This window comes from Sciurus carolinensis, chromosome 13 (genome assembly GCF_902686445.1).
Source record: "Sciurus carolinensis chromosome 13, mSciCar1.2, whole genome shotgun sequence".
Lineage (NCBI taxonomy): Eukaryota > Metazoa > Chordata > Mammalia > Rodentia > Sciuridae > Sciurus > Sciurus carolinensis.
Window position 1 is genome coordinate 8,952,748 of NC_062225.1, and position 26,605 is coordinate 8,979,352.

The following is a 26,605-nucleotide window of genomic DNA, read 5'->3' on the forward strand; positions in this document are numbered from 1 at the left end:
AGCTGTGTCTTCAACGGATGCATCTTTTTTGCTTTTGTCTCACCCTTGTGTAACACCAGGGACCAAGTCGAATGAAAAGAACAGACGTGGCCAGAATACCCAGTGGACAGGGCTGGGGACTGGCCGGGTCTGGAGACTTCATCGTGTGTCCATGACTCGTGCTGGAGCTGGGCCCAGGGGCTGTATCTTGGTAGGCCCTCTGCATCCCCACCGTGATTGCAAAAACCGGTGACGAGTTTGAGTTACCCAGTGTCTGCAGAAGGCGCTTTGGTGGCGGCTTAGACAGGCTTCCCACGACAGAGGACAGCCTCGTAGCTTGTGCCTGGGTGTGCTCAGTGGTCACTGGGTCCAGACAGGAGGGAAGGGCGGGCAGGGGCAGAAGGTCTAGAGCACTGTTCCGAGAGCTCAGGAAGGAGCCAGGAGAAGGGAGACAGCACCCAATCGAGAGGAGACTGTGTCACCCTCAAAAACATGGGCACGGTTTGGAAAGAGCTGAGCCCTGGACAATCAGCAGTGCATTCTCTGGCATTGGACAGGGAACTAGAGAGAGCCATGGCCACAGCTGGAGAGCTGCTCCCTCGTTACGCCCGGAGAGAGAAGAAAAGACGCAGAGAGATTGGGCTGTTCATTTGTTCTTCGAAACCAGCTCCTGCTTTTAACCTCAGCGGATGGGTCTCGGGGGGCACTCTGGGCTCCCGGAGAATATGCTCCTTTGAATACCTGCTCACAGAATCAAGCTCACTGGTTTTGTTGTCAAGAATGTTGTTGGTATTGATTTTGTAGATTCCCCTGGTCCCCAGTTATCAGGGAGTGTTTGATATTTATCCAAGTCCAAATAATAGAACCTGGCTTTTAGACCTTCACCTGTTTTTTTAAGTATTATTGGTTATTTAGCTCTCTTAATATTTTCATGATTTTAAGTCCTTTGGGTATAAACCGAGGAGTGGGATAGCTGGGTCAGATGGTGGGTCCATCCCAAGCTTTCTGAGGAATCTCCACACTGCTTTCCAGAGCGGACGCACCAATTTGCAACCCCACCAGCAATGTATGAGTGTACCTGTTTCCCCGCATCCACGCCAACACTTATTATTGCTTGTGTTCTTGATAATCGCTATTCTAATTGGAGTGAGATGAAATCTTAGGGTGATTTTAATTTGCATTTCTCTAATTACCAGGGATGCTGAGCACTTTTTCATGTATTTGTTGACCATCTGTATATCTTCTTCTGTGAAGTGTCTGCCCAGTTCCTTAGCCCATTTATTGATTGGGTTCTTTGTATTTTTGGTGTAAAGTTTAAGTTCTTTATAAACTTTGGAGATGAGTGCTCTGTCTGAAGTGTGTGTGGAAAAGATTTTTTCCCACTCTGTAGGCTCTCTTTTCACATTAATAATTGTTTCCTTTGCTTAGAAAAAGCTTTTTAGTTTGAATTCATCCCATTTATTGATTCTTGCTTTTATTTCTTGTGCTTTGGGAGTCTTTTTAAGGAAGTCTGGTCCTAAGCTGACATGATAAAGATTTGAGCCTACTTTTTCTTCTACTTGGTGAAGGGTCTCAGGTCTAATTCCTAGGTCCTTGATCCATTTTGAGTAGAGTTTTGTGCAGGGTGAGAGATAGAAGTTTAGTTTCATTTTACTGCATATGGATTTCCAGTTTTCCCAGCACCATTTGTTGAAGAGACTATCTTTTCTCCATTGTAAGTTTTTGGCACCTTTGTCTAGAATGAGATAACTGTACTTATGTGGGTATGTCTCCATGTCTTCTATTCTGTACCATTGGTCTACCTGTCTATTTTGGTGCCAATACCATGCCGTTTTTGTACTATTGCTCTGTAGTATAGTTGAAGGTCTGGTATTGTGATACCTCCTGCTTCATTCTTCCTACTCAGAGGACTTAAAATCATCATACTACAATAACAAAGCCACATCAATGTTTACAACAGCTCAATTCAGGGTGGCTAGATTGTGGAACTTACCTAGATGCCCTTCAATAGATGAATGTGTGGAGATACTGTAGTATATATACACAATGGAGTATTATTCAGCCATAAAGAAGAATAAAATTATGGCATCTTCAGGTATATAGATGGAATTGGAGAATATTATTGCTGAGTGATATAAGTCAATCCCATAAAACCAAAGGTCGAATGTTTTCTCTGATAAGTGGATGATTATAAATAATGGGGGTGGTAAGAGAAGAATGGAGGAACTTTGGATTGTGTAGAGGGAAATGAGGTGGGGAGGGGGCAGGGGTAGGAAAGGTAGTGGACTGAGACAGACATCATTACCCTATGTACATGTATGATTACACAAATGGTGTGAATCCACATTGTGTTCAACCATAGAAACAAAAAGTTGTACTCCATTTGGGTAAAATGAATCAAAATGCAGTCTGTATAAGTAAAAATAAATAAATTTTTTAAAAAAATTCTAAAAAATATATTTTTATGAAGGTACAGTAGAAAATGTCTCTGGACACATGTTAGTGAACATGAATAATTTGCTTCTTTGATAATACATCAAATAAACTTTACTGTATATATTTGGGCTTACAGTTATTTGTGGAATATGTAGAGACAGTAAAACGGTTACTATTGTAAAACAAATTACATGTCCATCGACTCACATAGTTCCTTGATGTGTGTGTGTGGCAAGAGCAGCTAAAATCTACATGTCTAACAAAAATCCCTAAAGCAATACAGTTTTACTAACCAGAATCATCATGTTGTGTATCAGGTCTCTAGACTTGTTCATTCTGGATTCTGCTACTTTCTGTCATTTGACCTATATCTCTCCATTCCTCTCCTATACCCTTCCCACCCTAGGAACCACTATTCTGTATTTTTTTTTTCTTTTAATGTCACAGATAAGTAAAACAATGCAATATTTGTCTTCCTGCATCTGCCTTATTTCACTTAGCCTAATGTTCTCCAGGCCCATCGATGTTGTGGGAAATGACAGGATCTCCTTTTTTGCAGCTGAGTAATATTCCATTGTGTACGTATACCACATTTTCCTTATCTGTTCATCTGGGCACCCGGGGCTGCTTCCATAGCCATTGTGAACAGTGCAGATATCATTATGACATGGCAATTTTATCTCCTTTGGGTGGTATATGCCCAGAAGAGGGTTTGCTGGGTCTGTAGTATTTGTTGGTAAAACTGAAGTGGTGGAGATTTTGTGGACCACATTTTCTTTTTCCCCCTGAATGTGTGGGTGTCGCCTCCATTTAGGGAAAACATCAGGAGGTCGTCCATGTTTTAACTTACGAGAATGAACTACGGGAATGTAAGCGTAGAGGCGACTGCCCCGAGGGGTTGGATATGGAGACGGTGCTGCTCCCAGGGCAGCTAGATGTGCATCCTTTACCCAGAGTCCTTAAAACCGTGAAGGTGGCCGTTCAGAGGGTCTGACTGCAAACCCGAGGCTGCACTGCTGCCCAGCGTCAGCTCCTCTTCCCCTGGTTCTCCTCTTGCCCACGGTCGGGTCTCCGGGAGCCCCTTGCGCACTCCCGCCCTCTCCTGGGAACCCACGAGCTCTTCCAAACTCAGCACCTGGCGCCTTGAGCACCTGTCTTTAGAGAGCCAACCGAGGCAGCGGCTTCACGCTCTAGCCTTCGTAAAGCATTTGCACTTTGTTTTTTAGGTTCAAATGCGCCTGCAAACAAGGCTCAAGGTGATCCTGGTGGCTGTGCGGAGAGAGAGGCCTGGGCCTGTGGTCGAGTGGTGTGCCCGGGGGTGGCCCTGGCCTGCCCTGGGGAGGTCTAGAGGGCGCTTGACAATCCAGAGGCCGGCCACCGAGGGTATCTGAAAACGATGGGTCTCTGGGGTGACAGATCACTCTGTCCCAATATTTGAGGCTGACAGCATCCCTAGAATGCCTTCAAAAAATTTTTTGGTGGAAACTAACAAGTGTTGATAAAAACGTGTAGAAATGAGAAACAATGGACAATGACCCATAGGAATGTGCACCGGTGCAGTCCTGGTGGAAACGAGTGTGGCGGTCCCTCCAACCCTGTGACCCAGCAGTTCCACCCCTTGGTTCACACCCAGGAGAAAGGAAAGCATAGCTCCGCACAGAAATGGATAAACCATGTTCATAGCGGCTCTTTTCATAGTAGCCAAAGCCAGAAGCAACCCTGCTGCCCATCAAGGGTTGAGTGGATAAGCAAATGTGGTATATAGATAAAATGGAATATTATTCAGCCTTAAAAAAGGAGGAAATTCTGATACCTGTTCTGATATGGATGGACCTTGCAAAGATCATGCTAAATGAGAATTCAATGACAAAAGGTCATACATGGCGATATAGCCACAAAAGGCAGACCCATAGAGACAGAAGGCGGTTGGGGGAGGGGGAACAGGGAGTACTTACTTAATAGATACAGGGTGTTCCTCAGGGTGTGAGACATTTTGAGAGGAGAGCTGGCGTTTGCACCACATCGTAAGCACTGCAAATGCCACCGAGATGCATTTTAAAAAGACAAATTGTATGTTATGCGGATTCACCCCAGTGAAGGGCACTGTCTTCATCTGATGTGGACTCTGAACGCACAGTCAGGAAAACATGAGTGCAAGTCCCAGGAAGAGGCGGACAAAGGCACTGAGACTCAGTGGGCAGACATCCCGGCCAGTGCAACCGCGAAGAGCAGACAGGGAGGTGGCTGGAGAGTCACTGCGGCCCCTCCTGGGTGGAGGAGACCAGGAAACCCAGCTGCATGTGCAGGTGCCAGTCAAGCCCTGGGCACCTGGGATCCTCGGGCAGCATAACAGTAGCCCTCGGGCCTCCCCTGGGGATGCCAGTGACACTGGTCTAGTGTGTAGCCTGGGCATCCAGACCAAGGCTCCCAGTGGCTCTCTGCTTTAGGTAGAAGCAAGTGGCCTTGACTGTCCCTCCCCTCCCACCACCTCCTCCCCCAACAGGTACTTCCTTTTCCCGACCCAGGATCCTTGCTCTTCCCCGGGGTGAGCCGGCACCTGCGGCTTCCTCCTCCCCTGGGAACGGGTGAGACACGCAGATCTCAGCCCCTTCCTGCCCTCGGTTCAGGATCCGCACTCGTGCAAGACCCCAGGGTGACGTGCGTGCACGTGGCGTTGAAGAGTGGCTCCTCGAGGCGCTGGGAGCTGCCTCCTCTCGTGTGACGGACGTCCCTGATCCAAGCTGAGATGGCCCTGGCACGGGGGCTCCACCCTGCACACGCCCAGGGCCTCCGGTCTCCTGAGAGGCTGGCCCAGGGCCTCCACCAGGCCCCGGAGCCTGTTCATTCGCCCTGGACTCCTGCCCGCCGCCCCTGCCCAGCACAGCGCTGCCCGCTCCCGCTGAGTCAGTGCGATGCGCTAAGGAGGAAGCAGCCAGGCCGGGAGAGGCGCGTCCCTCCCGGGGCAGGGCCAACACCCCTGCTCCCGACTCCCAGGGGGCAGCCTTGCTCCGGCTGCGACGTGCGTCCTCCCTGCAGGCGCCAGTGAGGTTGAGAACAAGGATGGACGTGTGCAGTGGCCCCCAGTGTGGGGACAGGGTGGCCGTGGAGCCATCGCAAGGGGCAGGAGCCCCTGGCGAGGGCAGGAGGAGCCCTGCCCACAGGCCCCTGCCGCACGCGCACTGGAGGTTGGAATGCTACTGTCACCAGCGCCCCTAGCTGACGTCTGTGACCTTCTCGTGTGGCCTTCCTGACCTCTCTGCTTGGGTCTCCTCGTTGACAAAGGGAAAGCCCAAGCCGCCCTCTGGGGACCAAGACGATGGGGGAAAGCTCGGCGGCGGGGCATCGGGGAGCTCAGTGCACGACCGCAAACTGATTTCTTTTCCTGCCGGAACTGGTCAGAGGTGCGCAGCTGCCGAGCAGGACTCCCCGAGTGATCGGCGGAGGCTCCGAGCAGAGAGAGGTGGAAAGGCAGCTGAGTGCGTACCACAGCACAGGTCAAGGCGAGGGAAGGACGCTCCGGCGGCTGCTGGCAGTCACCGCGCCCGCAAGCACCTCACACGGAAAGAGCTTTGCCCCAAATACGAATCTGCAGCTGGGCTTGTTTGTCCAGTTGCCCTTCGAAAGTCTGGAGGCTCTGGAATGTTCAGTGCTTGGCAAGACAAAAGGGCTGAGGATCCATCAGTGGAACAGACGGTAAAGTCAGGATGTCCGAAACCTCTGAATCCTTGCTGCCTGGCCAGTGTCCGTGCACCCAGCATTGTGAGCACGCAGACAGCTTAGGGGGTCTCATTTCCCCCTGGCCTGTGAATGACGTGCACCCGAGGAGCTGCAGGGTCTTGCTGGGCTGGACCTGCTGGAGAGGAGGGCAGACCATTCCCCAGCCTCGGAGCTTGATTCTGTGGGGCTCCTCTGCTTGTCACTCAGCCTCATCACTGTTCCCTTCCTGTGAGAGCAAACGGAACACCCCAAACAACAAAAAGACCTTTTCGATTTGAAATAGAGATTCAGTGAAAGTTGGGAGGTTCACACTGAGTGCATCCATCCCCCAGTTTCTCCAGCGACGATGTTTCTTGTCACTATAGCATCGATCCCTTCCAAGGGCAGCGGCCCCAGGGACCCAATCCCGCCCACTTGGCTCCACCTCTTCTGGGTTCCACCCTCTCTCACATCACCATATGGAGGAGCGAGGTCCCTGTCCGTGAGCCTCTGGGAGACCAAGCACATCCCCACGTAGCAGAGGGTCAGTCTTTTAAGCTGACCCCAGTCCAAAGAACAAAGCCGCCTGAGATCTTTCGGGGCCAGAAGTTGTCATGGGTGACTGGGTTTATGCCGGCCATCAGCACACTCGGTCATTGCTGGGACAGGCGAGGTCTGTGGATCAGAGTGGGTCCCGGTCTTGTCAATCCCAACCAGACTGTCAGCACTCGACACAAGGGTGGAAGTCGTCTGACAAGTTTGCAGAGAGGTGTCACAAAGCCGGGCATCGAGCCGAGTTCAGGAAGCTGCGTGCCCAGGATGTGACGGAGCCGCAGACCCCCTGCGAGGAGGAGAGAGGACTAGCAGCAGTGGCTGATGTGCCCCATGGCAGCCATGGGTGCAGAAGGCTTTGTAGTAACCAGGGCTTCTGCTCTGAGGGTCCTCAGCACCCTCCCTCATCCTGCTGTGTGGCCACCAGGGCGGGTCACTCCTGCCCCAGGTAGCGGATGAGGTAGATGACCACCTTCACGATCTCATATCAATGCAATATTGTATAGTTCACAGTCGCTTCTACCATCCAGAAATGCCTGTGGTTCCCCAGAGGCCGCGTGGGTGCTCCGCGGTGGAGCCTACCCGCAGCGTGTCTCCTGGCTCCCTCCTGCCATCGATTCCAGCCCGGTGCCACAGGCAGCCGTTTTCCCATCCTGCGCCCGGAGGAAGGCACGTGGTCCTGAAGCGCCGAGTGAGTTCTGGAAAGAAACCAGAGGAAGGAGCAGCCTTCTTTCACAGGGAGCCCAGCTGGTCCCCTCTCTTCATCCTGCTCCTCAAAAGCTCTCCAAGGGCAGGGGATTAAAAAAAAAAAAGAACCCAACTCCGGATTATGGGGTTTTCTAAATCTAGAATCCACTACGGATCCATGGGGTGCTCTGCAAGGTGCTTGCTTATGTGTAAAACCATTTTTTTTTTTAAGCATTTTAAGTTTCTCTGTGTTTGTTCTTGAACTGAGTTTCTTCCTATGGCTAAATGCAAGTCGCATTATCATTTTCTTCCTTTGGCCATGTAGATCACAAGGGAGCTTACCAGGAAGCTGTACCTGGGAAGAGAAATTCATTGCCTTTTCCTGCAACCAAGATGAAGCACAGTGGCAAGAGGAGAGTGTGCTTTGCAGAACCTCAGCTCAGATATGGGCAAAGCCTTCCTGCCCCTTAAGTCTGGGTCTTACCACGGTATAAATCATACCATGTTGACAAGTGACGCACATGTGCGCACGCGCACACACATACACACACACACACACACACACACACACACACACACAATTAAGATCTCACTTGTGGTCAAGGCTAAGAAAGGCTGCACTGTTTTTGTGTTATTAATGCAAGCTTCCATGACCTCAGAATGTTTGCAAGCTTGGATCCAAAGATGGATCCAAAGATGGCTCCTTCGCACAAAGACGTGAACTTGATTTCTGTTCCGCAACCAGGCAGAATAGACAACTTAAACCATGTGAAGGAAAAAAGAATCTCAAGTGGATAATCTAGTAAGAGTGTAGGTAGAGAGAAAATATTTCTGGGGAAGAAGTTAGGAAGTACTTAGTACTTGTTACTGCCATTCTATTTTTTAATATGTATTTATAGAATATTATGTATAGTATTATATTTATATTTTCAATGTATAGAGAGAAACTAAAAAACAGTCTTAAGATCTTTTACCTTCCTATTCTGAATGAATGAATTATAATGAGTAACTTCTTCCTTGCAAAACAAAATGAGAAAAATTTTAAGTGTTTTTATTTACACCGCAATTTTTATCTTGTTATTTATTTGTTAGTTTTTTCTTTCAAACAGGTTTGTAGAATCTGAAATTCATTCACGTAGGTTTATGATGTCCAAGAGTGTCTGTGGCCTTGGAATGATTATTTAGTTCTGTTCTCAAGAATCTGACGGTTGTTTTCGTGGACTTGATCATTTAGCATCCTCTGGGAAATGAAAACTATAGGACTATTTAGGTAAAGATAAGAGTCATAAAAAAGAAGAGGACAGCATGGATTGCTGGTTTAAGTGAATGCGCATTAAACGCTTTGAAGAGCAGAGAGGATGGATGCATGGTAAATAGACTAGCATTTTACTGTGGACGTTGTTAAATTTGACTAAACGTGAGATTATTTATTGAAAATCAAAATGAAAATTCAAAAATTTTCCACCACTTTACCCAGAATTTCAAAGTATATTTAAAAAAATGCATTTAGCTAATGGCCTGGAAGCCAGGTGGATGCGACTTTGCTAAGCCAGCTAATTGGCAGCGGGGAGCTTCGCATCTCAGATGGCTCATTAGTGAGGGTGGGTGGGATCCATGCTCCTCCAATTAGTGGGCCGAGAGCCACTCACACATTCGAAGGATGATTCAGTTCTCAGAAATGTTGTTTACCACCGACTCTTCAGAAAAACACTTTAACGTGAGCCCACGTTCTTTGGTCCAGCCACCTTCTGGATTGCAAGGTACATTTTCAAGGACCTGCTTTGCAGGTTTTCTGATACCTGGTGACAATCTGGGGAATGAAGAAATGAAGATAATTGACGTCCCTGGTTAGAATTTGGTATTTAGCTGGAGAGCCATTTTTAAATATGCCTTTGGAATTGTTCCTGGATTGTGATTTAAAATAAAGAAAAAACAATTACCAGAGCTTCCTCCCCCTCTCTCGCACATTCTGGATGCCTGACGGTATTGTGTCCTGAGTTTCGTAGCCACCAGCTGACAGAGGCAGAGACAGGGTTAGTCACCTGCCCGGGTTCACTCAGGTGAGATGAGAGGCACAATTTGAAAGCAGGCTCTTCCTGGGCCGTTGCCATCTCAGTGATGGATCCCATCTATCATCTGCTGAATAAGTTCATGAGCAAGTCAAGGGGCAGGAGGAGGAAGGAAGGAAGCAGGAAGAAAGACTGATCACCTGCCCTTCAGCTCTTTAAAATGCCAGAGGAAACTTTTTTCCTGAAAGAAGTTGAATGAAGATTCCCAAAGTCCTGGGATTTATAACTTTGAATGTTTCTAAAATATTAACTGGAAAAACTTTCTCGTCCATTTACTATGGAAAGGAAACACAGAGGAAACACTGTCCAGCATTTGAAAAAAAAAGACCTCTCACGTTTAATAACCTATATGCACCTATGCAGATTCTGTCCCTTTGGCCTGGGCCTGGGCTCTGTTGGGAACGTCTCTGGGACCCCCATTTTGCTTCTGCATCAGCTGAGTGGTATAGGAGGTGAGCCAGGGTCCTGATGTCCTAGGCTCTGGCTCCGCAGGATTCCTGATATCAGCCTTCAGATGTACGATCGTCCTTTCTATGATGACCTGGCTCCAGCCAGAAGTTCCTAACAGGACGCTAGGTCACCTCAGGGGAATTTCCCCAAAAGTATCTGGTACTTCTAATTTTAGAGCCAGCCAGGTCTGGAGGGGAGGCCTCTCCATCGAGACAGCTCGCCCAGGCAGGTCACAGGAATAGCAAGACAGGGCAGTGGCCTCCTCCCCAGTGAGGGTCTGTGTGCCCACCAATCGCACACCATCCGGAGGGAGCCAGAGAAGTGGGAGCAGCACCCCATTGTCTGGCAGTGCTCATGCAAATCACAGGCACACCTGTGCAGGTGAAGAGTCCTGCGAACAGCCGTGACGACATGGGCTGTGTCTTTGATGACAGCGTGGTGGCAGTGAGCGTGGATCACACCTTCTGTAGTTTGTTTGTTTGTTCATTTAAGAGCTACCGCCCGGGAGTTCTTTGGGTTTTCCTCTTACCTGAGTCCCCTGTCTGCCACCTGCAGGCTGACCTGACCCTCCCAGCCGGGCCTGGGCCAGCCCTCGCCCTGGCAGCCTTGGTTCATCACCATGGAAGAATGTCTGTCCATGGACCTGCTTTTCCTGTCGACCCACAGCAGACTCAGCCCATCGAGCCTCGTCAGGAGGGGCCCAGCCGATGGAGTGGCCGTGCGAGCCCCGCAGGGTGCTGGAGGTGCTGGAGCACGGGCTCCAAGCACAGGGCGCCCGTCAACCCCCTTCGGCTGTCTCCCGTGACCCTGCCTCAGGATGAAGTCTTACCGGGACCCAGAGCTGGCTACAGTCCAGCCTTTAAAAACGCGGTCCTAAATGGAAGCTCTTCAGCCACGCCGAGCACCTGTCCTGAGCTCTGAGAACATCGGCTGCTGGCTGAAATGCCAAGAGTGTGGGCCACACTGTCCTTTGAGAGGTTTATCATGGAGCTGGGGGTGGAGGTGGGGGCGCATGAGCACCTAAGACCGAGGAGAGGCCAGAACAGATGGAGGAGGAGGCCGAGGCTGGGCAGCAGGGGCTGGGATGGGGGACATGGACCTGGGGTGGGCAGACGTCACATTTTGGCAGCTCGTCCCCCAAGGCTTTGACTGCTACGGTAGAGAGTCCACCCCCAGCCATGGGTCACGCTAGCAGATGTACTTATCATCCCCCGCCCCCCACGCACCTTTACTACCTTTATTCTTGGCTGAAATGTTGCTGCGTTGTTGCCTGTGGACACAGGATAGTGTTGTCAGTCATTTGGGAGAAAAAGTGAGGATGAGATGGTTATGATCTCATAAGCTGAGGTTGGAGAAGCCATATGCCAGAACTTTATCCACAGTTCATTTCACCTACTTGTGTATCGGGTGCAGAGCAATGTGCCTTAAGAAGGGACCCTGGGTCTGGCTTTCCTCCTCTGAAGCCATGACTGGGCCTTCCAGCTGAGGAGGATGTGTCTGGAACTCTCCTTGCATCCTGAAGCCCCCACCTGGCGCTTGGGAGTCAGGGCAGGAGGAGTTGAACCAAGCATGAATCCCACATCTGCTGGGGTGACGTGGTTAGACGTTTATAAAGGGCTCAATCAATCTCCTTTGAAACAAGAAGAAATCTAATTCCCACTTCCCCGGTAGTTTCTCCAGCATTACCCAGGGGCAAGAGTGACAGATGTAAGGAGAGAAATCTCTCTTTAATTTACACCACAAATATCTGAATGCACGCTGAGAAATGAGATTTCTAGTCGTACTGAAGACTCAGACCTTGGGCTCGAGACGTTTCGAGAACAGCTAACACTCCCCCTTTGCTGGGTGAGCTGTTGTGGCCAGTGGTTTTCCCTCTCAAGTCAGGGTCTTCCTTCTCTGGGGTGGGCTCCTGCCCAAGCCGCTCTGTGTGTCTGACTTTGAGTCTCATCTTTCTATTTGGATTGTCCAGAGCTCAGGTCTGTCTGCAGACTTGGTATGGGACCAGGTCTACAGGTACTTTGAAACATCAATTCTGGGACATTAGCCCTACTGGTCCACAGTGCCCTGGCCCCCACCGACTTCGGTGCCCATCCTAATGGTAGGATGGCTGGCGTAAGAGAGCGTATGGAAAGCTCCTGGGAAGCACAGGGCCGAGTCAGGTCGTTATCCTTGCTCTGGGAAAGCTCTGAGGGCGGTGTCGGTAAACGAGGAAAGGACATTATTCTATGCTGGAAACCTTTCTCTATTCTACAACTGATGGCCCATCCAGAAATGCCATTGTGTCCCTAGAACCGTCCCATGACAGGTGACTTCTCTCTCATCATGGGGATTCTGATGCTGCCCTGCTGTGCCGCTGAACCCAGGTGGCCTAAAATCCCTGTAATAGTCACATCCGGTCCCTTTCTCCCCTTTATTCCCTCTTCCTTGAACATTGAGCAAATACTTATCGAATGCCTGCCTGCTACTCTGGATTTTGATGTTCCAGAATGGAAGAGGGAATATGCAGGTGTTCAGCTCCATGTCGTCCAACCACCTCCCCAGGGAGGACTGGCCGCAGTGTGTGGAGGGCCGTTGGGAGGTGTCCTATGCATCGGGGTTCAGCCTTGATCATACGACTCTTCCAGCTCAGGCAGTGGCGTACCCCTCCTCCTGTGGAGATTCGAGGAGGCCATTGTCCCCATCAGCTTTTCCCACAGACCTCCGGTCCCCACCACTTACACACTGGCCTTTCTGTCCACTCCAGGTCTTCCTGGCATCCATTTTATTTTATTTTTTCCCGTGCATTTGATCCACGTGCACCATTTTGCCGGACTGTATATCCTGAAGTTGGGATTGTCGAGATTTTAGGTGGTGAAAGTGGGTGGGGAAGGGTGGCCAGGATTTGCCCACTGCGTGGATTTGGGTCCAGTTATATCAACACTGGAGGGAAGTCCTCGCCAGGCAGTTAAGCACCAATGGATCCAAGTCCCTGTTGCTGTGACCACCAGGCCTGCTCAGAGGCAGCGGGGTCCTCAGCTGACTTCAGGACGCATCACACTTGGCTCTGAGAGCAGGAGGACAGGAGAGGGGTGACTTCAGAGGTGACTTCCTTCTAGGGGTCGGGAAAGAGGCAACAGAAGGAACCTAGCAGCATCTGGCTTCACAGATGCCGTATACAAGTGAGTAAATAAAATGAATCACAGTGAAGCCATGCAGCGGGAAGGAAGAGGCCCTTGTTCCTGGCACCGTCCTGGATGTTCCCCGTGGGGGCCTTCTGCAGCCCGCAAGCTTGGCTTGGCCCTGGTGGCGCTGACAGAGGTGATGGGCAGCAGTCTCCTGGCTGGACAGCGTGGACAGACAGCGGATTCTCTATTTCAACCGTAAATGAAAGAAGCGATGACGGCAGAAGAGGGAAATCCTGCCGTGTGAGGATGCTCACGCGCGAGGTGTGCGGCCTCAGACCAGCCCAGGCCAAGTGGCCCGTGGTTCCGAAGGTCCCAGCGAAGGCCACCACATGACCTGAAGGGAAGCCGGTGGAGGACATTCGCACCCCCATTAGTTTGTTCCCAAACCAACCTCGCTGCCTCCCCCGGTGAGCGGTTCCCACAAAACGTCCCACAGTTGAATTCAGCATCATCTGAAGCTCAGAGATTAAACCCTCGATCCTGCAGCCCAGGTGTCCCAGGCTAATCCGACTCCTTGTTCCCAGAACATCTTTCTCTCCAGCTCTCCTGGCAACCTTGAGAACGTCAGGATGAAGCTTCCCAGACCCCCAGGAGTGCTAGAGCTGTGGTTCTGTGGAGCGGGGACGCCCAGCCAAGCAGGATTTGTGGCTCATCTGTGGCAGCCAGACAGCGGTTCCCAGCACAGCTTTGACTGACTCCGATGCACACATGACTCATAAATCTCCTTTTTCCTCTTGCTGATTTCTCCAGGCAGCTATTGTCCACACCCTGACCACACACGGTCACCCAGATTGCCTAGTTGACTCAGGATGACGCCGTGCAGTGTGAACTCTTGATAAAGGAGCCCCCTAGAAGGAATCTCAAGGGATCGGAACATGAGTGTCAGAGGTCGCAAGAACAAGATGTCATGTCAGGATGGCCCTGCAACCCAGATATTATGGCTATTTCTATTTTGGAAAGGCTTTGCCGACCAAACAATGTCATTGTAAATTTACTTAATAATTATTTTTCTAACTTTCTCCATCCATTCCTTCATTGCATATGTCACCATTTCCCTGAATCATGAATCACCAGACCCTTGCAGGGAAAAAGAGCATAATGGATCCTGGTTCCAACAAGCAGATAAAATCGATCCTCGGCTCTGGCATTTGCGACACCGGGGGAGTGTGGGACAGTGGTCATGGAGATCTGCTCATGGTTTTCTCTGGGAATCCAGCTGAGAGGCCCCAGGGAGAGCCCTGAGATGTGACTGCACAGGACAAGAGCCCAGTGAGCTAGGGTTAAGCCCGGCCCTGTCAGTCTTGCCTGTCCCAGGTGGAGGAATGAGCCAGAATGTGAGGAGGATTCCTTAGTGGAAGGGGAATCAGGGTTGCAGGAGCAGCCGGTTCCTGGGTTCCACTGTCCATTTCCTTTAGACAAACTGTTCCTTCCGCAGCCAATGAATCACTGCAATCCAAAAAGCTATTCCTTGGAGAGGAAGAATCAAAATGTGGAAGTAATTCCTAGCTCCCCCGAATGCCACAGGGAGACAAAGTGAGTGTTACAGTTCATCGGCAACTGTTTCGCAAAACCTTTTTTATCTCTTACATATAGCAAGGAAAAATCACTCTGAGTCTCCCATGTGTGAGGTACAGACGTTCACGCAAGAGGACTTGAGGTCCCTCACCGGGTCCCACTGGACGACAGAAGGCACGGTCTCAGTTGGGAATAAATAAGTCCCGGCCGTCTGGGGAGATGCATGTGCTTCCTTTGGCCTCTTTTGATTTCAACAATCTTGTTTGTTTTCAATATTTTTTTTTTCTTTTTAATGAACTAAATTCACCAGGTTTCATTGGTATGATGGGGAAGAATATCAGGATTTTCCAGCTAGCTGGGGACCTATAATTCAAACCACCTCTCAGTCAGTTTGAAAACATCATGATTTTATTTTGTAAAAACACTGGCCTTGAAACACACCAGGCTTAGGGTAGTCATTTCACGGAAAATTCTTGATTCTGCAGAATGATCCACTGGGCTTGTATGGGTTGTATGAAGAGTTCTAACTTAGCACTAAAGAGGAAGATAGTAGTGATTGATCTTTTTCTCTTTTCTTTGTACCAGGGATTGAACCCAGGGGGCACTTAACCACTGAGTCACATCCCAACCCTTTTTATTTTTTTTTATTTTGAGACAGGGTCTTGCTAAGTTGCTTAGGGCCTCACTAAATTGCTGAGGCTGACCTTGAACTTGCACTCTTCCTGCCTCAGGCTCCTGATTCGCTGGGATTACAGGCGTGCACCACCATACCCAGCTATGACTGATACTTTAACCTGGGTCAGCAGAGTGCGTGGAAACCAAATCAGGCCCACAGCCTGTTTATATAAATAAAGTTTTATTGAAACACAGTCACACCCAGTCATTTACATATTGTTGACAGCTGCTTTTGCCTTACAATGGCAGAGCTGAGCAGTTGCAACGAAGACTGCTTGGTCTGCTTCTGAAAGGTTTACTAGGTGACCTTTCACAGAAAGGAGCCCAGCCAACCCCAGCTGTAGTAGAATAACATGTCTTTCTGTGTATATGGTATGTAGTCCCCTCTGGAGACCCAGGAGTGAGTTGCCCGGTCCCACAGGGCCCTGTCACTTGTCAGATTCATTGGTATTCCGTCTCACTGTGAGCCCTAGGGCAGATGTGGCACAAGAAAGCAGTCACACGGCCACTTGCTTGGTCCCTTTCACCTAGGGCCAGCGCTCCAGCTAATGGTGTACTAGGTGACTGTGAGAAGAAAATGTTCTCCGGTTCTTGGGGCAGGAAGCTCACCTGAGTCACATACATGTCATTCGCAGGCCTCGCTTTCGTCCTTCTGCTAAAGTCAGCAGCATGGCTTGAGGGCCTGCTATTTAAAGGACATTCTCCATCATGTCTCCCTATGTTTTTTCCATCCCCTTCCGTCCCTCATGACTTCCCAATGGCTGCTGCAATCCTGTTGCGTCACCACTGGCAGGTCCTCTGCTCTAGACGGCACCACGGTGTGCACACAGGTGCGTTGTCTTTCTGCCTTTCCAACACTGATGGACACAGCGACCCTGCTCCTCCTGAGGATGTTCTACAGTCTTCAGTACCAGTTTCTATTCCTAGCCCTTTGCTTTGTTATCATTATTGATGTTGAAATTAACAGTAGCTGAACTCTTTCGATGACTTACTCGTGCATGGGTTTCTCCTGGGTTCACTCATTTCCTCTTATGACCAGAGTGGGAGCCCCTCCCCACTTCACAGGCGGGAAGCGAGGGCTGGACATGCACACTTCACCTGGTTACCTAGAGCCACTGCAGGGCAGAGCTTGAGAAGACCAGCTCCAGGCCACCTCTGCCTTCTCGCCTTCCCAGACTTGGGTACAGATCACTGGCTCTGCCTCCCAGCAGTGGGCATGGCACTCTGCCAACTCCCTGGGGACTCCCATTCAGTGCCCCATCGGCCTTGCTTGATGGGATCCTCCAGTTGGTCTGCTTCCAGGGCCTGGTCCACCTTCACCACTGCACCCTGCTTGGTGTCCCTACAGCCCTGCCTGAGACAATCCCAAGTGGTCCCTGGGGCAGGCGCAGGCCTAGCTGGATCCCCCTTCTCGGATGCCTCTTGACGGAAAGCACCCTTCCCATTAGGCTGCCCTTTTTTTGTTCAGGAGTTCCTCAAAAATGTTCAGTCTGTGTCACCCCACAGGCTATGTCCATTTATGGTGACTCTCTTGCTATGCAGAGATTATATTCACTGACATTCAAGACAGGTCCATCAGTGTTGTTGCAAATGACAGGATTTCATCCTTCCGTGGCTAAATAGTACTCTGTTGTATATATACCACATTTTCTTTATCCACTTATTCATTGTTGGACATTTAGGTTGATCTTAAATCTTGGCTACTGTGAATACTGCAATAAATATGCAAGTACAAATATGTCTTCAACATGCTGACTTCCTTTCCTTTGAATATATGCCCAGGAGTGGGATTGCTGGATCGTGCAGTAGTTCTATTTTTAATTTTTTGAAGACTCTTTATACAGTTTCCATAGTGGCTGCACTAGCACACGATCCCACCAGCAGAGTGTGAGGCTTCCCTCTTCCCCACAGCCTCACCACCACTTATTACCTTTTATCTTTTGATTGTGGCCATTCTGACTGGAATAAGGTGATATCTCAGAGTGGTTTGATTTGCAGCTCCCTGGAGATTAGTGATGTCGAGCAGACTTCTGTACTTGTTGTCAGTTGTGTGTCTTCCTCTGAGGACTTTAACGTAAGGGCGGACGTCATGTTGCGTGAAATAGCCAGACACAGACAGACAAGTGCCAGAGGATCTCACTCATATGTGGAATCCAAAAGCAAAATGGCGGTCCCCCGAGCGGGACCAGTGATGGCAAGCAGTTGGTCAGTGGGTACAAAGTTAACTGTAGATAGAAGGAATAAGTCCTTGGGTTGTATTGCACAGAAGATAAGCACACTTAGTGATAAGGTGTGACATGTTACAAAACAGCTAGAAGTTTTGAATGTTCTTACCACAAAAATACGATAAGCCAATGAGGCGACAGATATGATAATTTCCCTGATCTGATCATTACGCAAAGTTCAGACAAATCAAAATATGACACTGTACCCATCAATATGCACAGTTATTATGTATAAATTTTTAAAGATTAAAAAATGCATTACATTAAAAAAAAAAAAAAAAGGAACTCCAACACAGCCAGGAAGGAGGGATGAGGCTGTGTCACCCGCCTTGAGAGGGCAGGACACTCGGGTGAGGTAGGTGTGGGAAGGGCAGGACTCACCCTGAGGCCTCCTGAGGCATCGGCTGGGCCTGACTGCACAGGCTGGGCGGCAGCCACTCTTTAGGAATGAGGGACATGGGGAGTCTCAGCGTAGAGGTGGCTTGCTCAAAGTCACAGAACAAGTAGGCTGGAGAGAATCGAAATCAGGCTGACTCCAAGGTGGGAAACCACCCATCCTGAGCAGCAGCGGGTGGGTGGGGAGGGGCTGCCTGCGTCAGCTCCAGGAGACTGTGCTCAGGGCCACTGTGTCCCCTGAGCCCTTGTCTATGGGCAGGCCACGTGGCCTGCGGGGAGCAGTGCTTCCTGATGTGTAAGAGAGGGTAGCTGCGCCAGGCCGCTCCACACAGCTGGAGATCAGGTGAGGCCTTGCTGTTCCGGAACTCGGCAGCAGCGGGGGTGCGTGAGGAACCAGTGGCCATGGCTGTCATTTCTGCCCCAGTGGATTTTCCCTTTAGTCAGTAGCTCCTGCTCACACAGCAGTTTTTGCTTTAATTTTGGTCATGAGGATATAATTGTATCTTCAACTGTACTTCGTAAGTGCCGTTCCGTTATCCTGAAACTGCCAAGCTCGCTGAGACGTTTGTGGGAGTGAATGCCAAATAGTCTCGGGGGTTCAGCTAGGGCTTGGACCCTGACCCCTTCCCTCCCGTCCCTTCCCTCCCGCCTTCCTTCCCCACACATTTATTGAACACCTGTATGACTAAGGCACAGGTGGGTAGCCAGCACGGATGGGTCAGGACCACCATGCCCAACCCTGGCCATCGAAGCAGAGAGCCTTTTTGAGTGTCTGCTGTGCAGCAGGCTTTGTGAACCACAGCTGTCCTTAGAGGCTGGGGTTTGTCACTTCTCTGTTCAAAGCTTCCGTTCATTCCCAGAGTGGGACAGGAATGCCGCCCCATAAAACAGCAAGTGGCAGCTTTATGTTCACTAATTCCCGTGCCTGGGGTTTGTCCTCACTTGCCAACACACACGTCCTCTACCCCATGGAAGTGGTGTGTAAGCAGGGGCTTTGCTCACATCGGGGTCCCTATTGTCTTGGCACTCAGGGAACCACGCAGAGGACACAGCACTTCAGTGAATCCACTCAGCTGCCGTGTCACAGCGCGTAAACATCGAGGCTTCTAGAAAGAGTTCTCCTGTTCATGCACCAGACTCCTCAACATCGTCAACAGGGTCGTTTTCCCCAAATCGGTCCCTAGGTTCAACTTGATGGTGATCCAAGTCATAGCAGGCATTTTATAGAAGTAACAGACTGGCTGTAAAACTGGCATGGAGACGCAAGACCTGAGACGGCCGGGCCGCCAGGAATGAGAACAGCCCTGGGGGGCTCGCCTGCGTCCATAACAAGAATCGCTGCAGATCGGCAGGGGCTAGCGTGGCGCTGGGACACAGACAGACACAGGGTGTCACGGTGTTGGGAAACAATAATTTTGGGTAAACAGTGGTGAGTTGTATTTTCTAATCTAATGATCTTTATGTTTCTAGATGATGTGCCCTTAGGGGGGATAATGGGTCCGATGATTAATCTGACCCATTATCAGATGATCAGGGCCTAAAGTCACAGGGGAAACGGTGTACCTGGATTAATAATTAGATCTGCTGCTTTAAGTTGAGAGATTCTTCACCTGGAAAAGGGATACCTGGAAAGCTGAAGAAGCACGCCTGGTGCGTACGATGTGTGAGAGCGACTCACGTCCCACTTAATAAGCGTCTCGCTGCCTCGGTTGGGTGGCTCAGGTCAACAACCACCTGACAGGTGACACTGGTACCAGGATGCGGGGAGGAAGGCCCTGTCCCTCAGCGGGTCTTCCTCCCAAATCCCCTATGCCCAGTCCAACCAGGAGAGAGACCTGAATGGAAGGACAGCCACAAAAACCTCTCGAAACTGTCAAGGTCTTCAAAACCAGGGATCTGACAGGCCAGCCTAGGGAGGGTCTGAGAGACGTGACAAGGACGTGCAAGGTGTGGTGGCCAGCGGGCGCTGGAACAGAGACAGGACAGATGTCAACACTGAGACGGTCTGAAGGAAGTGTGGGTTCTGCTTAGTAACAACACGTCAGCACTGATTCACCGCAGGGCACTGATTCAGTGAACTGGAGTAACGTAAGACGTTCACAAAGTGGACACAAGTGCAGAGTACGTGGGCGATCCTCTGCTGTCTCATCTTCTGACTGTGGGAGGGGGAGAATGGGGTGAGGGTGTTTATTCCCTTGCAACCCTTCCAGATTGGGAAACCATTTTCCACTTGGCCTGTCCCCTGGCTCTGCTGTTAGGGACCCCAGGTGACTGTGCTACCCTTCTCGGCTCCCCTCTCCCCGCCCACGGCCTCCCTCTGAACCTGGTTCACACCCTCGCACAGGCCTCGGATCTGGAGCAGACTCCCTGCCTCCCTCCGCTCGTCTCCGGGCCTCAGTGACGTCACCAGGTGTCTCCTCGGCTCCGGACTCTCCTCTGCCTCCACGGAGCTCATTTCCTCCTCCCTGCCACTCTGCGCTCATAAAAAGAAGAGCTCTTCAAGACGTTTTCTCCGTGGAAGATCTCTGCACAGCAGAGAACAGTGGTCATGAATCGTTTCTGTGTGGCGTGCTCGCCAGGCCTGTGCGAGGCCCTCGGTTCCATCTCCAGCACTGCAAAAAAAAAAAGAAAAGAGAAAGTTTTTTTTAAATAAACCTCCTCTTACTCCTTTAGCCCGAATTTCTGGACTTCCATTATTCCTGAACTTCTCTGTTAGTCCTTGAACCTGACCTCACGGAGCTTCCTTTCTTCTCTTTGAGACTCTTCAGAGTTTGCCTTGGCCTCTCTCCAGCTCCCCAGCGTAGAAGGGAAGAGTGACCCAAAAATGTGATAGGACAGGAAAAGGGAGGAACGTGGGATGAAATCGGCCCAGCCGTCCTGCGTACAGCTAGGAATACAGCACCGTGCGTCCACCCCGACGAAGGTCCCTAGAGCACCCACTTTAAACACCCTTAAATAAATGAAAGGAAGACCAGTGGGGTGCAGGAGGGGAACAGAAGGCGGGAATAGGGAGGGAGGCGCTTGGGCCCCACCTGTGTGCTTGTGCCCAGAGGAACCCCGGTCACGTGGAAACACACCACACTAAGGAAACACAGCAAAAGCCGACGGCTCGACAGCGCAATTCAGGGGATGTGCGCGCGTGTCCCTGGCAGCAGCCTCACAGCAGCCCAGCGAGGGGAGGCCACCCCGGCTGTGCGACAGAGGCCTGCACACCGATGATCCAGCAGGACACATGGCTCAGCCTCGGGCAGCGTGCACGAGAGCAGAATGCCGCGTGAAGGACGCGGTCACAAAGGACGAAGGCCAGGTGGTTCCACGTGTGCCAGGCCCCTTGAGCAATCCGATTTGTCCTCATGGGAGACGGTGGCTTCCAGGCTGGAGCTGGGGGGATGCTGATCTGCACGTGGACAGAGGGTGAAGGTGGCCGATTCTATTAGGTATGTCACCACGATTTTTTAAGTTAAAAAAAAAAAAAAAAGTCTGTGGAAGATGTAGGGGACACCAGAGGTGACAACCGGTAAGAAGTCAGCAGGAAGGTCTGCGGCAGGTGCTCCGGAGAGCGCAGACGCCTCATCTGCTCGGGAGCCGTTCACGGGGCTGCGACGGGGTCAAGGGAGAGGAGTCAGGGCTGGGACTTGGGAGGGGCCGGGAAGCGGAGGAAGTGGGTGTGGACCGCCCAAGCTTCATGGAGTCAGGAAACGTTTGAGGATAAACAGACATAAATCAGAGAAGATGGGGTCGATAAGAAGAGCTATTAGTCATTTGTAGATGTTTAGCTATGACTGAGCCACCCACTCCCCCCACAGGACCCCGGCACCTCGGGCAGCCCAGGCCACCTGTGAACGCGCTCTGTCCTGGGGCTGCTGGTGCAGGACATGGCTGCAGCTCTGTGGGGTCCTCCCTCCTGCTCTGGGCCCTTGGGGCTGGGAGCAGAGGCGTAGGTCAGCATCATTAAATGAATTGACTCCATGTTTTTCCTGTCATAAAGCTTTGAGCAGATTCCATCTGGAAAGCATCAAGCACAGGCCTGTTTGCAGATGTGTGAGCCCTGCTTTAATTGTGATGCCAACCTCAATGGCTGAATGGCATTTTTGCTGTCTACCCCTACCTAGGCCTGCTGTTCACTGAACGGGGCATGTCTGTAAACAGAGGCCATGACTTCAGAATTCCTCTCCCTGGGTTTGGCTCAAAACCCGTGCACGTTGGTAACCAAGATCACCAAACCAAATTATCTCAGGGAAAACTCCATTAAAACTCTTATCCAAAACAAAATTTCTAGAGAATTCGCTGGTGCGTTTGCAAAAGTGTGGGTTTTAGCGGTCTGACTTCAGATGCTCGGGGTCGAGAGCAAAGCCTTGTGGGTAGGGGTGATTCAGCCTCTCTGTGGTCCCCCTGACCTCAGTCGCTCTGCTCTTTCAGCTACTGCCACCGTTGGCCTGGGCCTCCAGTAGGCACTGGCCTCAGAGCCCCCAGGACGGGTTCTGCTCGGTGTGCTGGCTGGAAGGGGAGCGCCCCAGGCAGGTGGGGCTCTGGCAAATGTGCGCGTGAAAGAAGGGACCAAGGCTGGCTCTGGAAGTGGAAAAACCCCAGACCTGCACAGGGCAGAGGAGGAAGCCAGGTCGCTGGGCCTGAGCGGCATCAAGCCAGCGGCCTGGGAGAAGAGGGGCTCTGCAGTGAGGTAGGCCCTGCTGACTCGGAGCTGTGAGAACGTTCGTGGTTGTTCGAGCTCCGGCGTGCGCGAGCCCTCGCTGTCGAGGGGAGGTCTGTGGCTTGTGCTCCGTAGGGCCGATTGCTTCTCTTCTCAGCTCAGAGGACTTGGGCATTCAAACGGGCCGATAAACAAGTAACGCCCTCTCTTGGGATGTTGTGGGCAACTGGCAGCCGGCGAGAAGTGAACGAAGCCACACAGTGTCACTGGCAGGTCACAGGCGTCTACCAGAGAGCACTTGCTGGTTTCAGGCCTGAGATTAACACACTGCTTCACCCAGCGGGTTCGAAGGGGGGACCTTGGGGACAAAGTGTTTTGAAATATTAATCACTTGCTTTAAAAAAAAAAAAAAAATGTGCCTTCTCTCCTGAACGTATGGTGGACTTTTCCAGAAGCTGTTTGAGACCCAGGACTTCATCACTCCGACGTCTAAAGGCATGTGCGCCTGGTCATCTAAACATTTCTCAGCTTAAACCGCGTGCACAGAGCTTTTGGGGTCCTCAGTAAACTCCGAGAGCACAAGAGTGGTGGGACCAGAAAGCTTGAGAGGTGCTGGGAGAAGACACGGAGGTGAGGCGAGACCACAGTGATGGCCGCCTAGAAAGGGCTGTAAGAAAGATCTAGAAGCAGACAGTGATCGTCTGGGTTTTGTTTTGTTTTGCAGGAAAGACTGCATAGAAAATCTAATGGATGAAGATGAGAAAGACAGAGCCAAGAGGTAAGCAGGGGTCCTCCTCCTGGGCATCCTCCACAGGCCCGTCGGTTGGCCTGTCTGGATCTGGTTGACCCTTTTTTTAACCCAAGAGCCAAGAAGACAGACAGCCACGCAGGTGTCGGTGCAGATCCCTCCTGGATGTACTGCGGGACCCTCTGACTCATTTCCCGCAGGTGCCCAGTGGGACTCCTCACCAGTGACACTGCCCATTGTCTGGGACTGGTCAGCTGGTCTGATTCCCGCGTGCCCGGGCGTTACCTGCAAGGCTGAGCACCTCTTTCAGAGGCCTCTGGTCACTGCTTTCCCAGGACAGATGCTGCTTGGCGGGCGGGCTGATGGGAGCTAGGCCCGCCTGGGTTCACGTCCCAGCTCCGCTGCTGGGAGCGCTAGGCTTTGGCCAATAATAGCATCGCCATTACCCATAGTTACTGAATGTCCACCGGGCACCCAGCACTGCTGACACCCTCCCCTGTTAATGGGAGTTGCACTGTGGTCGGGTCAATGAGTTCTTATGACCCTGTGTTGATTTCTTCCTGAGACATTTATTGACCACCTACTAAGTACCAGGTCTAGTCATGATATTGACAATTCGAAGGCCAAGAATGGCTGAACACCATCAACTTCACGCAGTGTGCCCGGGTAGCTTCCTGCCCGCAAGGAATGGTCGGGTGAACGGGGTGATCAGGAGGTCCCTGCAGACAGCACGCCCCGCGGGAGAGCTAGCCTCACAGGCCTGGCCAACCAACCTCTCCCTGCAGCCTCGGTCCCTTCTGTTCTGAGATGGTTCGCTCTGTCCTCTGAGACAGCCCCCGTGGAACTGTGAGCTCAGGGCTGTGCCCATTTCCCTTCACAGAGCCCATCTCTTGGTTACTTGCAAACAGTGGAGCAGTCAATGGTCACTTGATTTGATGACTCCAGAGTGGCTGTTCATCCATGTCACCTGGGGAGGTAGCCACGAGGACCACAAATCCTGGCCGTCCCTGCACTTGCTAGATTTGAGTCTGCAAGGCACTGGGGAGTCTAGATTACTTTAAAATTCCTCCAGTATTTCCTTTTTTAAAATGAGGGGTCAGAGCATTGGTCAGGGTGGATGGAATGAGGTTGGCGTGGGGTGAGGACTCGGAAGTCGGGAAGTCAGCCCTAGGGACTCATCTCTGCTTCTATCTTATTTTACTCATTTCTAATTTTCCATCTGTTTGAAAATTCCTACAATAAAAACTCAAATAAACAATGATGCAAATAACTCCCCAGCTTATTCGGAAGCAGTGGGCCCTGGGTTCTGCACTTGGCATCGGGAACCAGGGCACCCCTCGGAAGTGCTTTGCAGACTGTGTGTCACTGGAAGTGTCGCAAAATCCATTTGAACACCAACAAGCGAATGGATAGACTGAACTGGAACAGGCCAGACCAGACTAGAGTGTGTCTGCCCTCTCTCCTGAGCAGCTGGCTTCCAGTTCTTCCCTCTGGGTGTGTTGTCCTTGGGTTTCCTGCAGTGGGAACCATGGATAGCGTGCTGGACACAGGACCTGGGCTATGAATTCCCTTCCTGATTCGAAACCTCTGTTTTCTCACCTGCAGCAGAAAGTCTGTCCTGACTTCCTCAGGGATTGTTTTGGGAATTAGCCATGAAGCACACTAAGTAGCTTTTTTAGGTGTTGATCCCTACGTAGATGTGAGAGTGCACAGCAGTTTACGGTAATACACTCTCGGGTCTTGTTAGCAATCATGAAAAGAACAGCAGTGGCCAGCATTCATGAGGACTTCCTGTGGACTTCACATGCCCTCAGTTCTGACCTATGTCCCTCTGTTTACATCATCTTATCACATCATCTCCTCTTGGAGGTGCCTGTTGTTGTTATTCCCATTTTACAGTTGAGGACAATAAGGCTCAAAAAGGTGGAGTCAATTTTCAGAGGTCGGAGAGCTCTAGTAAATGCTGGGTAGGATGTTGAATCCCGGATTCCTTGACATGAAGCTTTGCTCTTGCCCCTCAGGCCACAAGAGTCTCTGTATAAAAACAAAGTCAATCTCTCTGGCAGGAACAGAATAAGACCCACATTCTGCTGTGGTTTGGAGTCCATGGGAATTTCACCTTCGCCACTATCACCTTTCATATCTCCTTGGCAGCTCCCATGGCCTCGGCCCGACTTCTCTGCTACACTGCTCACCTCTAAATCAGAAAGAGACAGAATGCGTTTAGGCTCTGCCACACTCAGAAATATGTATATGTGAAGTTATTTTCCACGTATATAAACATATACACATGAAAAAAAATGTATATAAATAAATCTTGGCAATAAGCTCCTAGAAATAAATCAAACGCTATGCAGGTTCTGCTGTATTTGAATCTGGACTGTCCCCATTGGTAATGGCTTGGTTGCCAGCCTGTGGCACTACTGGGAGGTGGGGGCCTTTGGGAGGAAGTGAGGTCATTGGGGGAATACCCTTGAAGGGATATTCGTCCCCTAGCCCTTTCTTCTATCTTTGCTTCCAGATGACATGAGGTAAATACCCATCCTGTGCCTTGTCCTGCTGCAATGATGTACTGTGCCACCATAGGCCCAAACAACAGTTCCAGGTGACTGTGGGCTGAAACATGAGCCAAAATAAACCTTTCCTCCTTTTATGTTGATTAATCTCAGGTATGAGTCACAGTGATGAAAAGCTGACTAACACGGTTTCTTTTCATTCATTCCCAACCTCGTTCACTTTGGGTGATGGACATTTCCCCTGTATCAGTCAGTTTTCCATTGCTTAAACAAAATACCTGAGGTTTGGTGCTTTAAAAAGAAAAGAGGTTTATTTCGTTCATGGTTCTGGAGCTTCAAGACCACCGCACTCTCATGAGCTGGGCTTTGCTGAGGATATCAAGAGATGGCATCACAGGAGAAGCAGTTAGAGAGAGGGAGAGGGAATGGGGCAGGGATGGAGAGAGATCACATCATAAGCCAGGAAGCCAGAGAGTGGGGAGAGAACAGTAGGCCCCACCTCTTAAAGGTCCTGCCACCTCTTCACATCACCTACCAGGGACCAAGCCTCCAACTTGGGAACCCTTGGGGGACAAACCACACCCAAAGCCTAGCACTGCGGCCCCACCAGGCACCCTAAAGCATCCCTGCTTGGGAACCAGCGGTGCAGAGGTACCCTGCAGAGAGGCTGCTGGTCCCCCCGCCCAGTCCTGGGTGGCGGAATGGGTTAGAATGTTTGCTAGGTCTCTTGGCCCCGGTCTCAGTGCCCTTCCTGGCCCTTGGGGACAGCAGAACAAACCACAGCCAGGATTAGATCCATTTCCAGGCCTCTGGTGGTCCAGGGTTCCCGGCAGCCACCCTGGAGCTTCC

At 50.9% G+C, this 26,605-nt stretch overlaps 1 protein-coding gene across 6 annotated transcripts in view; it reads left to right on the plus strand.

Annotated features, from left to right (window-relative positions):
* Npas2 (neuronal PAS domain protein 2) overlaps window positions 1-26,605 on the plus strand; it is a 155,720-nt gene that overhangs the window by 47,790 nt on the left and 81,325 nt on the right. For 5 of the 6 annotated variants that reach the window (XM_047522823.1, XM_047522826.1, XM_047522824.1 and 2 more), the window contains one exon: window positions 23,217-23,270. In XM_047522823.1, coding sequence (XP_047378779.1) covers window positions 23,239-23,270 — 32 coding nt within the window. In that variant the 5' untranslated portion in view covers window positions 23,217-23,238. Of the gene's footprint in view, window positions 1-23,086; window positions 23,123-23,216; window positions 23,271-26,605 lie in introns of those variants that run through there. The other variant, XM_047522827.1, reaches the window with a different exon arrangement.